Source organism: Penicillium verhagenii (assembly GCF_028828195.1).
Source record: "Penicillium verhagenii strain IBT 33310 chromosome Unknown utg000009l_segment0_segment0, whole genome shotgun sequence".
In the NCBI taxonomy this organism is placed as follows: Eukaryota; Fungi; Ascomycota; class Eurotiomycetes; order Eurotiales; family Aspergillaceae; genus Penicillium; species Penicillium verhagenii.
In genome coordinates this window covers 1402325-1417142 of record NW_026643173.1, presented here as the reverse complement: position 1 = coordinate 1417142, position 14818 = coordinate 1402325, and the positions used below count along the sequence as shown (strand labels likewise).

At 47.0% G+C, this 14818-nt stretch overlaps 7 protein-coding genes across 7 annotated transcripts; all 7 read left to right on the top strand.

Moving 5' to 3' along the window:
• Positions 1-381: 381 nt before the first annotated feature.
• Positions 382-2155, top strand: N7466_009579 (cytochrome P450; the record flags this gene model as incomplete). The annotated part of the gene is made up of 5 exons (XM_057168968.1): positions 382-598; positions 677-1521; positions 1582-1692; positions 1752-1918; positions 1981-2155. The coding sequence occupies 5 exons, from the start codon at positions 382-384 to the stop codon at positions 2153-2155; spliced, it is 1515 nt and encodes a 504-aa protein (XP_057017674.1).
• A 255-nt stretch (positions 2156-2410) lies between these two features.
• N7466_009578 (YbhB/YbcL family Raf kinase inhibitor-like protein) lies at positions 2411-3024 on the top strand (the record flags this gene model as incomplete). Its single annotated transcript, XM_057168967.1, has 2 exons — positions 2411-2534; positions 2621-3024. The coding sequence occupies 2 exons, from the start codon at positions 2411-2413 to the stop codon at positions 3022-3024; spliced, it is 528 nt and encodes a 175-aa protein (XP_057017673.1).
• Positions 3025-3733: 709 nt separating this feature from the next.
• On the top strand, positions 3734-4556 carry N7466_009577 (uncharacterized protein; the record flags this gene model as incomplete). The annotated part of the gene is made up of 3 exons (XM_057168966.1): positions 3734-3839; positions 3970-4308; positions 4534-4556. The coding sequence occupies 3 exons, from the start codon at positions 3734-3736 to the stop codon at positions 4554-4556; spliced, it is 468 nt and encodes a 155-aa protein (XP_057017672.1).
• An 884-nt stretch (positions 4557-5440) lies between these two features.
• Positions 5441-7016, top strand: N7466_009576 (putative poly(ADP)-ribose polymerase PARP; the record flags this gene model as incomplete). Its single annotated transcript, XM_057168965.1, has 4 exons — positions 5441-5546; positions 5612-5737; positions 5796-6047; positions 6139-7016. 4 exons carry the CDS (start codon positions 5441-5443, stop codon positions 7014-7016), a joined length of 1362 nt encoding a protein of 453 aa, XP_057017671.1.
• Positions 7017-8374: 1358 nt separating this feature from the next.
• cp1 (putative carboxypeptidase S1) lies at positions 8375-10271 on the top strand (the record flags this gene model as incomplete). The annotated part of the gene is made up of 2 exons (XM_057168964.1): positions 8375-8500; positions 8571-10271. 2 exons carry the CDS (start codon positions 8375-8377, stop codon positions 10269-10271), a joined length of 1827 nt encoding a protein of 608 aa, XP_057017670.1.
• An 851-nt stretch (positions 10272-11122) lies between these two features.
• On the top strand, positions 11123-12410 carry N7466_009574 (putative DnaJ domain protein Psi; the record flags this gene model as incomplete). The annotated part of the gene is made up of 3 exons (XM_057168963.1): positions 11123-11270; positions 11387-12051; positions 12117-12410. 3 exons carry the CDS (start codon positions 11123-11125, stop codon positions 12408-12410), a joined length of 1107 nt encoding a protein of 368 aa, XP_057017669.1.
• Positions 12411-12807: 397 nt separating this feature from the next.
• N7466_009573 (uncharacterized protein) lies at positions 12808-14704 on the top strand (the record flags this gene model as incomplete). Its single annotated transcript, XM_057168962.1, has 5 exons — positions 12808-12957; positions 13029-13171; positions 13241-13322; positions 13422-13809; positions 13854-14704. 5 exons carry the CDS (start codon positions 12808-12810, stop codon positions 14702-14704), a joined length of 1614 nt encoding a protein of 537 aa, XP_057017668.1.
• Between the last annotated feature and the right edge of the window lie 114 nt (positions 14705-14818).

Genomic DNA, 14818 nt, shown 5'->3' with positions numbered 1-14818 from the left:
AAGCCAGAACTAGACTACATTTAGCTCTTCTGCAACCCTTCGCCTAGTCAAGACCAATCAAATCCATGCTTATCCTATTTTAGCCCAAGTGCTCAATGCACATTGGTCGTGAGATGATAATAAGGCATTTAATAGCGAGCTGTTCACCAGTGGCATTGCTAGAAAACATTGAAGCTCTTGGCAGCTTGTTTCAAGGGGGCTATTGCTCTATTAGTAGATATCTGATCACTACTATCTAGCGCATTAGCCTATGTCCTAGTGATGGTCAGCATTGTCTCTTTATTTTCTTTCTGTCCAAGGGTTCTTTCTTCTCTTTTCAAATTCGCACCTAATTTTCTGATGTCCTTTATTTCCTACTATTGACTGTAGCAAGGCGTCAAAATGGCCAATTTCGTTACGGTGGCTAATTTAGCAAAAGTGGGCATTGCTGCCATTCTGTTCTCACTCGTCAGAATCATCTATCGAGTCTATTTTCACCCGCTCAGTAAAATCCCCGGACCGAAATTAGCAGCTGCAAGCACTGCCTACATTTTCTATTACAATGTAATCAAGGGAGGAGTGTTCATCTGGCATCTTGAGCGACTACATGGAATTTATGGTTAGTATTCAACATTGAAATCAATGCTTTCAAACCCTGCGGCAGGCCCCGAACCTTAACTTAATTGGATCTATGTAGGACCCATTATTCGCATTTCCCCGAGAGAAGTCCACATCAAAGATTCCTCCTACTACGACGATATCTATGCCTCCAGCATGCGAAAGCGGGAAAAGGACTACCCTTCCATACGTTCATTCGAAATTGATGGCGCCTCATTCTCCACCATCTCCGCCGAGGACCACCGTGAACGCCGCGCGCCCTTCGAGAAGTTCTTTTCCAAATCAGCCGTCGCAAAAATGGAACACATCATCCAACAACGCCTGGACAAGCTATGCGGGCACCTCGATCGCGGCTACGAGTCTTACAAAGTCGTCAACTTGGGTGCTGGCTTCGCGGGCATGACTGCAGACATCATTTACCAGTACACTCTCGGCTACGACAGTGGCAATCTTGAAAAGGAAGGCTTCAACGAGCATGTGCGAGACGGAGTCAACGCGCTCTTCAGAGGATACCATGTGACGGTTTTCTTCCCGATCTTGCAGACCATCACCAGATCTCTCCCGCTCTCGGTTCTGAAAAGAATGAACCCTAGCGCTTGGGTTGTCACGGATCAAAAGCTGGGTGTTCAGGCTAGGATCGTGGATTTCCTGGCTGGTAAGCGCACAAAGGATGGGTCTATCATGGAGAAGGTGGCTGATAGTCGACTCTCTGCGCATTTGCGTGGCCCTGAAAGACTGGCGGATGAAGCGTTTTCTATTTTGGTTGGAGGTACGGAGACGACGGGCAGGTCTCTTTCGCTGGGCTTTTTTAAGATTCTCAGTGATCGCGTCGTAAAAGAGAAAATGCTACAGGAGCTGCGGTCGCTGATGCCAACGCCTCAATCCCGTCCGACGTGGAATCAGCTGGAACAACTTCCCTATATGGTTTGTCCTTCTTTGTTTAGTCTAGACGTGGCCATGCAACTTTGGCTAACATGGTTATAGTCTGGTGTCATATTAGAGACTTTGCGTTTGTCCACAGGAATTGCCAATCGGTCCCCTCGAGTCGCGCCTACAGAAACACTGGTCTACAAGGGCTATAGCATCCCCCCTGGAGTCAGTGATCATGCTTATCGATTTGTATTTGGTGTCGAAGCTAACTTGGATCCGCTCAGACTCCCGTATCCCAAACAAATTATTTCGTCCTCATGGATCCCGAAATCTTCCCCGATCCTCACGCCTTTGACCCAGAAAGATGGGTGCGCGCTGCGGCCAAGGGCGAGCCTCTCCAACGTTATTTGGTGAACTTTTCAAAAGGAACTCGGATCTGTTTGGGAATGAAGTACGAAAAGCTCTAGAGCCCTCTTAACATTCCCCATACCGTTACTAACCTCCATTCGACAGCCTGGCCTATGCTGAGTTATACTTGACTCTTGCAAATCTTTTCCGACGTTACGAGTTTGAGTTATACGATACGACCGAGAAAGATATTGCTTTTGCTCGTGATTTTGCAGCGCCTTATCCCGACGAAGGGAACCTTCAACTCAGAGTTATGGTGACAGGTCTGGTCGAAGAATGATCTGGTGATTATTTCTCCGATATATTTTATTTATGCAATCCGCAGACTACGCACAGACACAATCAATTTTCATCTTATCATAGCTGAATAACTTGTTACCATCCATGCGTGCTAAGTCGTATACATGGAGACAAGGCATCTAAAGTCCGGTTAACTCCGAATCTCTGACAGCATGATAAAGCTTGTCTGGTTTTCGCAAATTCCCAGTCAAAATTCCATCCCTTAACAACATCACTTCTAAAAAACAAAACAAAAATGCCTTCGCAAAAGAGTATTCAAGCTGGTCTGTCGCTCATCGAGAGTGACAAGTCCAAGCTCCTAGGCTTGAGCGTCGGAAAGCACGGCAACGTCGAGCCAGGAGTGTACATTCCCCGCGCAGGTCAGATAACCAGCCCAATCTTTTTATCTTTTTAAGATTCTCTCTATCGAATACCTAGCGACCATCATCAGCTGACTGTACCCAAGATGCCCAGTCGCCTCCTAAGATCTCTTTCCCCGGTCTGTCAACCGACAAGACCTACTTTGTCGTATCTCTGGATATCGATGCGCCGTTCCCATCCTTTGGCGTGCTTGGACCCATTCTACACTGGATCCAGCCCGGAGTCAAGGCCAGTGAATCGGGAGAGCTCGATCTTAGCGCTCCCTTCGTTGCCAACTATATTGGTCCTGCGCCCCCGCCTGGTAGCAGTCCCCACCGCTATACATTCTACCTCTACGAAGAGCCTGCTGGATTCGATACTGCAAAGTATGCTCCGGCCAATGGTCAGAAACTAGGAAATTGGACCCGGATCAGATATGACCTTGATGCCTGGGCGAAGGAGATTAACTTGGGTCCTGTCTTGGCATTCAACTACTTTTTCAGTAACTAGGTCGGGATTAGGATCAGTGGGGGTCAATGGTGGGATAGTATTGGGCTGGAGATTGGGTGTAATAACTTTGTGATTCGATTTTCTTACGATAATACTATACAGTACTTGATACGTACTGGAGCGCAGGCCACTCACAATTTGACGTCAATTTCTTTCATTCATTCAAGCTACCCAGACGACGCACTATAAACGATCTTGAGCACGGACATCGGATTGCGAGCCCGCTTCCCCGGGGATGTTGGATGATGGATCTAACTGTGGCGCTATGAACACCGCTTAAATCTCGCCACTCGCACACGTTATGCAAAACATTCTTTGATCCAAAAATCAGACGTTTTCCCACGCTCCAGCCCGTCCAATGACACAAGCTAAGGACACCAAGCTAAAAATCCACTTTTCTTTCAAATATCTCCGTGGATCCCGTTTATCAGGGGGCGCTCGAATCCTTCGGCCCCCAATTGGCCCGATCGACGGCTGAACGCCAGATCTAGATGTTTGACCGGCATGTCAAAGAATTAGAGCAACGACACTATTGATTCGCTTCAAAATAGAAAACGGCTTTCCACTCGTGATTTCATCATTTAATCGGCGCACCATGCTGTCGACTTTTTCTTCCCTGCAAATGTCCGTTCTCTGCAGGTGGAAGAATGGTGGACTCATCCTCGCATAATGAAGTGCCCGACCGAGGACCCCAGCTCATAGTGCTACTATGGGTCCTGACGGGCTTGTCAACTTTGATAGTTCTGATGCGAGTGGCGTGTTGCAAGCTACGGGGCCGATTTGGCTGGGACGACTTTTTTATGCTTTTGGCATTGGTATGCATGCAAGCTCACACTCCTGTGCAGTAGTGTACTTTAGTGTGCATTGTGCATCTGCTAACAAGATTGATGCAGGTGTGTTTGTATGGATGGTCTATCTCTCTTTCAATGCTTTGCATCAATAAAGGCGAGAGACATCGCGCCGACCTGATTCCACTAGGAGACTCCGTTGTTTCAAGGGTCATCCTTCTGAACTGGGTATCCGCGTCATTTGGGACTTTGAGTCTTGGATTCGCAAAGGCATCTATCGCATCACTCCTGTTGGCTATCCTGGGCCCGACAAACTGGTTCTGGCATAAGTTGTACCTGGCGAGCGTTGGTGTTGGGCTTGCTCTTCTTGTTGCCGTGTCCTGCGCAATCCTCAGCCTGGTCCAATGCTCACCCCCTGCTGCCCTTTGGGACAATACGATTCAAGTAAAATGTATTGGATCTAATGTGATGGCGGACTACGTGATTTTTACGAGCTGTATGTCTCTAACCTACTGAAAAATTGCTTGGACTGTACTAATTCCTCTAGCCTTTTGCACTTTCGTTGATGCTAGCCTCGCTATCATTCCCTCATGTATATTCTTTCAACTACAGATGATACGGGTTGGAAAATAGCAACTATCAATTGTCTTTGCGTTGAATATTATGTTGGTTCCCTCTCCTCAAGCTTACATCACCACTCGAAATGCTAATCAACTTGCAGGGCTGCGATTTGCTCCGCCGTAAAGACCTCCTACCTCCCCCTTTTCACTGACACGTCCGATCTGACCTGGGAATCATACTATATCTACGCTTGGAGCTCGGGAGAGCTGTTCGTGATTATATTCTGCGGATCAATACCGACTTCAAAGCCGATATATGATTCGATTTTTCGTCGAAACAGGACTTTGGCGAATAGAACAGATACCAGCTCCCATTCAGAAAATATCGGGAGCGTGGGACTGTCATCCCGTCTCAAGACTCTGCCTCGTCAAAATAAAGGGGGTGAAGGAGACTCTATAGTGATACTAGTAGAGGAATCTGTTACGCATTGGAACTCAGTATCGAGCGATGAACGCTACGCAGCTGTCAATGAAATCCGCAGGTAGCGTGAGACTATAAAAAAAGCTCATCTATACTTTTTTGCTTCTTCGAGAAGTTCAAAGATCATTGGATTTGTCAAGATTAACCTTGAAACTTTGTGATACCAGGGGCTCTACCTTCCTATCTTGTATTCCTCTAGGGTTTCTCGTGGACTTTTTGCCTCTTCAATTTAATCCTTCTTCTGTTTCCTATCCTTCCAATATCGCGAATCCAGGCTCTCTCCTGCCAAGATTGAATACTCAGGTATACATACATGTGATTGGATATTCTTAACAAAGCCATTGATCTTCTCTGGGATTTTCCGGTGTTTGTGCATGAGCATCATGCTTTAAGAGCCTGGGTCACAATTCTTTGCCGGTAGTTTCCTGCGATCTGGAAATTCCTCTATTGCCTGTATAAATCCAGGAGACGCACTGTATGACGATTTCCACCAAACCCCATCTTTCCAAGGTTCCAACTTGCCCAATTCATACATATTATCCTGATCCCCAAATTCGCACTTGGTTCTTTCTGTTGGGTCCACCATTATGGGGGTCAGCAAGCCGGCCGCTGCGGATGGAAAGACCACTTCTACCAGGTTCAAACTGAAGAAGATGGTCGTTGCATTACACGGCAATTTGGGTCTGAAGCATGGTTTGTTCTCCATTCTAAATTCCCAACTTTGATCCATATGACTTAGCACTTTTGATTATATACAGACAAAATCCAACAAATGGTTGAAGAGGCCGGTGCCAAGTTCGAAACTTACGACATGAGGGTCGAAAACTGCACCCATCTCGTTACAACAGCTACCTATGCCAAGAAGGCGTCCCTTCCTAATAAGAGTAAGTGAAACATCTTCCAATCTAGAATATGAAGTGGGCTAACGGCTTTCTGATATAGTCAAAGATGCAGCTCTCAAGGGTTGTGAGATTGTCACTCTCGATTGGCTTCTTGATTGTATCAAAACCGGACATCTAATTGATACCCAAGATTACAGTCTGAAGACAAGAAGACTGGTCAATATCAGGTCCAATGCGTTGGTGAAAGCCGATGACGATGACGATTCGGAATCGGAAACCGGCGAAGATACTCAAAAGTCATCGACCTTTTGGGAGGAAATCGTCGATGAGGACTATCCCGGTCTTGCACGCGGTGAGTACATATTTTACCTAAGAAATTTTGTTATCAACGTTGAGTGGCACACAGCTTCCAGAATTTTATCTAATATATCAACTCAAAATAGGACGTTCTGTGTTTCGCGAGAAAGATATTGTCTGGGATGCCACTCTGATCAAGCTTTTGACTGGAAAGACCGGAATGAAAAAAGGGCACTATATCATATCGCATGTTCAGCTGCTCTATGATTCATCTTCGAAAAAGTACTATACCTTCAGTCACGTCAAGACGGAAAAGGGGGTTGATCAGGCCACATGCAAACAGGCAGGTCGTGGGAAGCTAGAAAACGCCCAGGATGCTTTCGAAGATTTTTTCGAAGAAGTTACAGATCTTTCTTGGGCCTCCCGCCATAAAGACTCGAAGAAGAACCAGTACATATATGTTGACTTTCACTTGAAGGACAAAAAGACCGATGACTCTGATAGTGCTATCTCGAAGACAACTCCAGCCATGAAAGTCGTGCTCGATGCCATCGTTGGATCTGCCAAAGATCAGCTTGATCTGATCAAAGCTTCACTGAAAAAGGCCAAGTCTTCCATAATGGTTAACAAGACGGTGTTGACCATTTATGAGCTTCGTCTCGGTATTGCCATCCTCGAGCAAATACTGAAGCGTCCAAACCTTTCAAACGAGCTATCTGTTGGCACGAGCTCTACATCGATTCTACTGAGATACTATCAATGTCTTGTGGGAGCATCAACCGACACTGTGCGTGTTTCTCGTGGCTGGATTGAATGTGAAAAAGAGTATTTGTTGTACATCCGCACTCTTGCCATGGCTTCCCAACCTGATCGACCCCCTGGATGGGGCGAAAGACAACTGACATCGCATTTATATCGGGCCATTGGCCTCAGGCAAATGGAACTAGGTATTTATATTTTTGTTTTTCAAGAATGTTCCCCTTATGGTGGAAAGAAGTACCCCTCACCAACGGACATATTTTGACTTCTGATATTTTATACCTAGTGAAACATACGAGCGAAGAGTATCAAGAACTGGCGACCTGTTTCAATTTTTCGGATATTGGAAATGTATATGGATATGGCAATCCGGCATACTTACCCGTAAGTATTCGATGCCCTTTTTGGAACCTACATATGCACATAATAGGGATGGTTATGTCGATACGAATCCTCATTGGACATTGGACATCACCTTGGGAGCCTTGGCTTGAGAGGAACCTTGACAGATATCCAGAAGTTCCGAGGTTGACTTGGCCACTTATATACAGTACAAAAATCGGCTGAAATATATTTTTCGAATCGAGCGCCTTGGTGAGGCCGATCAATTCCTCAACTGGACCAAAAAACATAAAGAGCACCAAACCAGACTGTTGTGGCATGGGTCCCCAACGACTAATTTCAAGTCGATTTTGACCGGGGGGTTACAAAGAAACCCACCAATCTTTTTCTCTGAACTTGCAGGGTACTCGACCCTTTACTGCCATATGAGATTGGGCTTACCGCATAATGGTCTATCCTTCATGCTTCTCTGCGAAGTTGGGACAGATATTTCCGGGCCTAAACAAAGTCTAAAGAAAGAGCAAGGGTGGTGCGATGCAGGGAGTATCCATAGGGATCTTAAGGGAGTCATGAAGATGAATGTTTTCCCAGGGAGCAGGTATTCTGCAGCCTATTTACCCCAATATGCTAGGGAAACCCACGTCCCCTCCAAGGATCAAATTCGGATGCGTTACTTGTTTGCTTTTGAGACTTATTACAAGAACTAGTCAAGCTGAAGGCGTTCATGGAGGGACTACGAAGATGAGACTTTGGTGCGATTAGGATGCTTGGTTTGCTAGGACTTCCAGTTGACTTCCAAGGGTGGTTTCAACTGCTTGCTTTCAAATGTTTGGATTAGCATGGCTTTATAAGTACACTCTAGAATGAAGATTGAGATCTGTTTTAGATGGTTCTTTTTAGTTGACATTTGCACGAGATGTACGTAGACACGTATTATAGTATGGATCTCAACGTGGGGTGGCATTACATTCAAGAGATATTCGAGAGAACTGAGCTGGATTTTATGGCGCTCTCTTACTGTGCGTTCAATATTGGATATTTTAGGCTATCAATGGCGTTGTCCGGACAGAATGGGATTGGCTGGGGAAATGGGTACCTGATTGAACTTGATAAGGGACAATCAACATTTCTCTTATCGCGTTACATCCGACCCGCCGATCGTTCTTGCTCCACCGTTCCCCCGAGGGCCGAGATTGTGATATAAAGCACCTCTCCCCGGGCTTTGTGCTTTTCCATTTCGTCATTATCACTTAGTGTTTCCATATATCCATGACTGTTCCCATGAAGTTGCTGGCGGCCGCTTGTCTAGCAGGCGTCACAACAGCCCAGTACTTTCCATCACAACCCGAGGGACTGACTGTCGTGAATTCAAAGCACGAAGAAGGCGTGAAGATATCTTATAAACAGGTAAATAAGCTTGGTTCGGTCAATTAGGTATAAAAGCAAAGTTAGGGACAGTTTGGCTAACATTGCACAGCCGGGAATCTGTGAAACCACCCCAGGCGTTAAATCGTACTCCGGCTATATTCACCTGCCTCCAGGGACTCTGAACGACGAACATGTTGATCAGAATTATTCCATCAACACATTCTTCTGGTTTTTCGAATCGCGTCATGATGCAAGAAACGCCCCGTTGTCCATCTGGATGAATGGCGGGCCCGGCAGCTCGTCCATGATCGGTCTCATGCAGGAGAATGGTCCCTGCCGCGTCAATGCAGATTCCAATTCGACCGAACTCAATCCCTGGTCTTGGAATAACTACGTAAATATGCTGTACATCGACCAGCCCAATCAGGTTGGTTTCAGTTACGATATCCCCACCAACGGCACTTTCGACCAGGTCGCATCCGCTTGGGACGTGTCGGAGTGGACACATGGCGTTCCAGAGCAAAATAATACTTTCTATGTCGGCACGACTACCAGCCAAAAGAGAACATCGGCGGCTAATAGCACAGAAAATGCGGCCCGGTCCCTGTGGCACTTGGCGCAAACCTGGTTCTCCGAGTTTCCGGAGTACAAGCCACGCGACGATCGCGTCAGCATCTGGACCGAGTCTTATGGTGGTCGTTATGGCCCCTCTTTCACTGCGTTCTTCCAAGAACAAAATGAGAAGATCAAGAATGGTTCGATCACTTCCCCAGCGGAATCTCATTATATCCACTTGGATACATTGGGAATTATAAATGGCTGTGTCGATCTCCTTGTGCAGGCGCCGACGTACCCGGTGATGGCGTATAACAATACGTATGGGATCGAAACTATCAATCAGACCGTGTACGACCAGGCCATGCAGGCATGGAGCCGTCCTGGGGGATGTAAGGACCTCATCGTACAATGCCGGACCCTTGCAGCAGAAAGCGATCCACAGATGTACGGCAACAACGAAACCGTGAATCAAGCGTGCCAAAATGCATCTAGCATCTGCAGAAATAACGTGGAGGGTCCTTACACTACCTTTGCCGACCGAGGCTACTACGATATTACTCACAAAAACCCCGATCCATTCCCACCGCAATATTATTTTGGATTCTTGAGCCAGCATTGGGTACAAAAGGCCTTGGGGGTACCTATCAACTATACCGAGTCTATTGATAGCGTCTATGAAGGTTTTGACGCGACCGGGGATTATCCTCGTGGTGACGTGCATGGCTACCTCAATGATCTCGCCTATGTCCTAGATTCTGGTATCAAGGTATCACTCATCTACGGAGACCGCGACTATGCCTGTGATTGGATTGGCGGCGAAGATGTGAGTTTGGGCATCGATTACACCAAGGCATCTTCTTTCCGTGAGGCTGGATATGCGCCTATTCGGACCAACTCCACTTATATTGGAGGACAGGTCCGTCAACATGGGAACTTCTCTTTTGCCCGAGTTTATCAGGCTGGTCATGAGGTGCCTGCTTACCAGCCTGAGACTGCGTACGAACTCTTCCACCGAGCCCTTTTCAATCGTGACCTGGCGACTGGTAAGATTGACACTGCTCGTAATGATTCTTACTCTACCGAGGGCCCTTCGTCCACTTGGCATATCAAGAATGAGGTTCCCGAAAGTCCTGGTCCAGTGTGCTACATCTTGTCTCTGGAGGCGACTTGCACTGATGATCAGATCGCCAGTGTGCGCAACAATACGGCGGTCATCAAAGACTATGTTGTTGTGGGTACAACGTCCGAATAAATTTATCCCACTGCGGGTATAGAGAGTGAGATAGATAGTCCGATGATGTATTCAAATGTTGCTATCTTCAAATGTTTGTTGCGTACCCAATTTTAGATATCAAGGCTCTTAGATATTTCGGGTCTAATGTATTCATCATGTAACTTGTCTTTGGAAGAATTTCCTATATACTTAAGCAGATATGGGATTTTTTATTTAAAGGTTTTTTGGCCGCCGTTGGTATACAAATTTAAAGAATTCGGTTCACACAGATACGCTAATGACTTCACGACTAGCCCCACATCGTGAAGTCACGGATGATGCTATGCACTATGAATGTATATACTACCATCCAAAGGTCAACTGGTAGCCTGGTTGAACACCAAACTGATTAAACAAAGAGATACTAGTATCATAATGAAAGACTTCTTTCAGAAGTACTAAGCACAAAAAAAAAAGGCTGCATGGAAGCTTCTCGAAGCTTCGATCCCAATGACGTCACGCGTCACTCACTCCGCACTCAAGCACTCAAGCACAGTACTTACTGTAACAGAGTCCGGTTTCTCTTTCAAAGATACATTTTGAACACCTTGTTGTTATTTTTGCTCTATCGCCCTTTTCTCTTCCTCTTTTTTTCTCTTCTTTTTCTTAAACTCCAATTCTCTAATTTTCGCTCAACCGTCTTACCCCATTCCTAGACCCCGTTGTTTCTCCCCGAACCTTCGACGTCATTCGAGAACCACACCATCTTTTTGCCGGAAAAGAAGACTTCTGTCAGGCTTGATTTCGGACTTTATTAAAGCTTCATTCAACCTGTGCATTTCGGCTTTCGATTTCGGTCTTACCTTAAAAACTCAATTCCAACCCACACAATGGTAGCTGAAAACAAGCTGTATGATGCTTTGAGCATCAGCCCCACTGCAACTCAAGATGAGATCAAGAAGGCCTACCGTAAGGCAGCCTTGAAGTATCATCCCGACAAGAACAAGAACAATCCTCAGGCATCTGAGAAATTCAAAGGTTCGTGTTACTTCCAGCCTCATAACCCCGCTTTCCCCCCCACCTTACAGTTAGGTAGTCAACTGCCAAATTTTAACATCACGAGAACTAACATAATCTTTTTTGCTTCTTAATAGAGGTCTCCCAAGCATACGAAGTCCTCTCTGATCCCGAAAAGCGCAAGGTCTATGACCAGTATGGCCTCGAATACCTTCTCCGCGGTGGCCCACCTCCTACGCCTGGCGGCGGTGCAGCTGGCGGTGCAGGCCCCGGCGGTATGCCTAGTGGCTTCGACTTTGGCGGCATGCCCTCTGGGGGCGGAAGCCGCTCATTCCACTTCTCCACCGGCCCTGGTGGCAGTGGAGGTTTCCGATTCCGCAACGCAGACGACATTTTCAGTGATTTCGCCAAGGCCGGCGGTGCTGGTGCCGGCGGTGCTGGCGGCTTTGATGATGATATCTTTTCAATGTTGAATGGTATGGGTGGCATGGGCGGAGGAATGCCGCGTTCACGTCCCAGTGCAAGCGGCTTTTCACAAAAGCCACGTCGTGCCCCATCGCCTGAACCTACTGTGGTTGAAACGGACTTGCTACTCACCTTGGAAGAAATTTTCAAGGGGACTAAAAAGCAGGTTAAGACCAAGAGCAAGGCCTTTGATGCCAGCGGAAGACGCACTGTCGATGAAGTCACACTTGAAGCGACTATTAAACCTGGTTTGCGTGCTGGTTCAAAGCTCAAGTACAAGAATGTTGGGGACCAGGAAGAAGGCGGTCGACAGGATGTGCACCTTATCGTCAAAGAGGTATGTGATATCTCCTATTTACCTACTTTTAATTAAATACGTATATGTGCTAACAAAGTTCACAGCGACCTCACCCCGATTTCAGACGTGTCGGTGATGACCTTATCACTGACGTGACTCTCACACTTAAGGAAGCCTTAACTGGCTGGGAGCGCATTGTACGAACTATCGACGGCAAATCCATTCGTATTAAGAAGCCCGGCCCAACACAACCTGGTCACGAGGAACGATTCCCTGGCTTGGGCATGGTGCTTTCCCGGAAGCCCACCGACCGTGGTGATCTTGTCGTACGAATCAACATCAAGTTCCCCACCAGCTTGACAGCCGAACAAAAAACAGTTCTGAGTGATGTTCTCTGATCTCAATCTCTGATCTCACTTTCTCATCTTGATTTCGACTCTTATTTAGCATACATATCTGGCGTTTAGTGTGAGCGTTACGTGATTTGGCCGGGCTTTACGACAACAATGATTCCATGTTCAATTAAGATACTGATCTTACACGCCTGTTTTATAGTTTTAGGAGTTTAGCGATACCTCAATGTCTTTCAATCAATTGATAATAATCCATTTCCATCTTTATTTGACCAAAGTGCTCATCATTGTACCATACTAGTAAGTAATGAGTCTTATGACATAGATAAGAAAATGACCCTAAACCCAATCGGGAAATGCGGAGAAAGCACCTTCCAAGCTCCGCCGCAAGTCAACTCCCGCTCTATTTACTGTCTACCTCCATAACACCAGCGAATCCACCATGAAGCGACGGGTCACCTATATCCAGCGCCCCGACGCACCATTCGCACCGGACCAGGTTACCCTGTCCTCGAAAACTGTCACGATCCGCGGTCTGGATGCCGCCCGCGAAGACCGCATTACTTTCGATCTGAATGACCTCCCTGAAGAGGTACGAAAGAGTCCAACATTCAATGTTGTCTCTGAGTTACGCGGGCTAATTTATTTTGGACGTTCTCATAGCTGCGCGCTGTCTGCCACAGATCCCAAGAGCTACACCTCCGTTGGGCTACTGAGCGGTCCTTCGATGCGGTCGAGCCCTTTGCCAGCAGAGTCCCGCCTGGCCTGCATGTGCACTATACTCCCCTAGCTACAGATCAGTCGTCGTGAGTAGTAAATAATGGTATATGAAGCTTTTTGTGCAAGGGGTTTGCTGACTTATTCGGGACAATTAGGGTCGCGCTATGCTCGGTGCTCCGTACTGTGTTTGGAGTAAATGAAGGCGATCAATATGGAGTGGATTGTACATCCCCAGAGGTAAATTGACCTAACAAATAATTTGTTGCATTGGCTATGGCTTGAAACCCCAAGCCATAACTTTTTCCACTGGATTGGTCTAATGCGATGACAAAATAGGACTCTTTCATTGCCCCGCCTCTCCGAGCCACTGAGTTTGGTACCGCGACCTCTCTCCAATACCATACAAAGCTGCCATCATTGAAGTCGCTGGTCAAATTCCTCAAGGATACTACCTGTGCTGGCGCGGTGGAATGCTTGTACCGCGTCGATTCGCTGCTGGCGGCCGATTTGGTCGACCTGGACTTTGATACCGCCTCGAACACATTGATTCTCTCAGGGGTCTGGAATAGTGCTCCAAATGGAGGCTGGGTAGAAGATATACACCAGCCTAGTTCAGATGCAGACCAAGTTGAATTTGGTCTGTTGGGGGCAGAGAAGGGAATTGATGCGGATGAAATCAAGATGGGAGGACTGTTGGCAGTTGTGGGAGAAGACAAGACATTGAGTATGCGCTGAACCCGATGACTATTTCACGCTTGGTGGCTACAGAAACAGTACAGCTGACTTTCGACGAAGAACCTACAATGTTTTCGTTCCCTTCAAGGCATCACGCTCTCCCAAAATCTGCTAGCTACGCAGTCTCATTCGCAGAGCCGACTGGTCTCCATCCGACAATGTCCATTTCCATCCCGCGCTCCTCGTTAGGCCTGCCACCGGCTCCCGACGACACAACATGTGCCTTGTACACGTACCTGGCCCTTCCGTCTTCTGTATTTGGAGACCAATATCAACTTGGAACGACTGACTCACTCTTCCTCCAATCTCACAACTTGGCGGGCCTTCGCACGCATGCGGGTGAAACAGATTTGGAGGCTCCAGATTGGGTGATCAAAGGCTGGGGCTCAACCTGGCTGTTTGAATTGGCTACTCCCATCGATCAGGATCCTAATGATGCCACACAATCACCCAATTGGACAGCTACCATCCCCCTTCATCTTCGATACCTCCCTCCCTCTGAATCGGGGTATCAAACTGCACATGTGCCTTGGCCAGTCGTATTCTGGGCTTGCAGTGCAGAAGATGAAGAGGCTACCATGGGTATCAATCCATTTGATCGCAAGCATCTTGGCTATGATAGCCTCTTTGCTCCTCGTACACTCTTCTACCAGTTCCACCCCCAGTCCAATCGCCTCACAGAGGAGTTGGATGTCCCGGTTCTTCGCCTCAAAGAAGGAACGGGTCTTTTCCAGTCTCGCAACATCGAGCTGACGACATGTGTGGTCATTTCACTCGGTTTCTTGTGGGTTGTCTGGCGACTGGTACGAGTGGCTTGGTCATCTGGCCTTAGTTCCAATGGTGGGCTGGAACAACCTGATGATGAACACGATAAGAAGGAATAGAGTATCTTGTGTAACTTTTTCCTATTATTCTTACTTTTTACGGATTGGGATCATCTCGTCCCATCACATGCATTGATAGTGGCGTTTGGGAACTACATCTATCGCTTGCCTTTT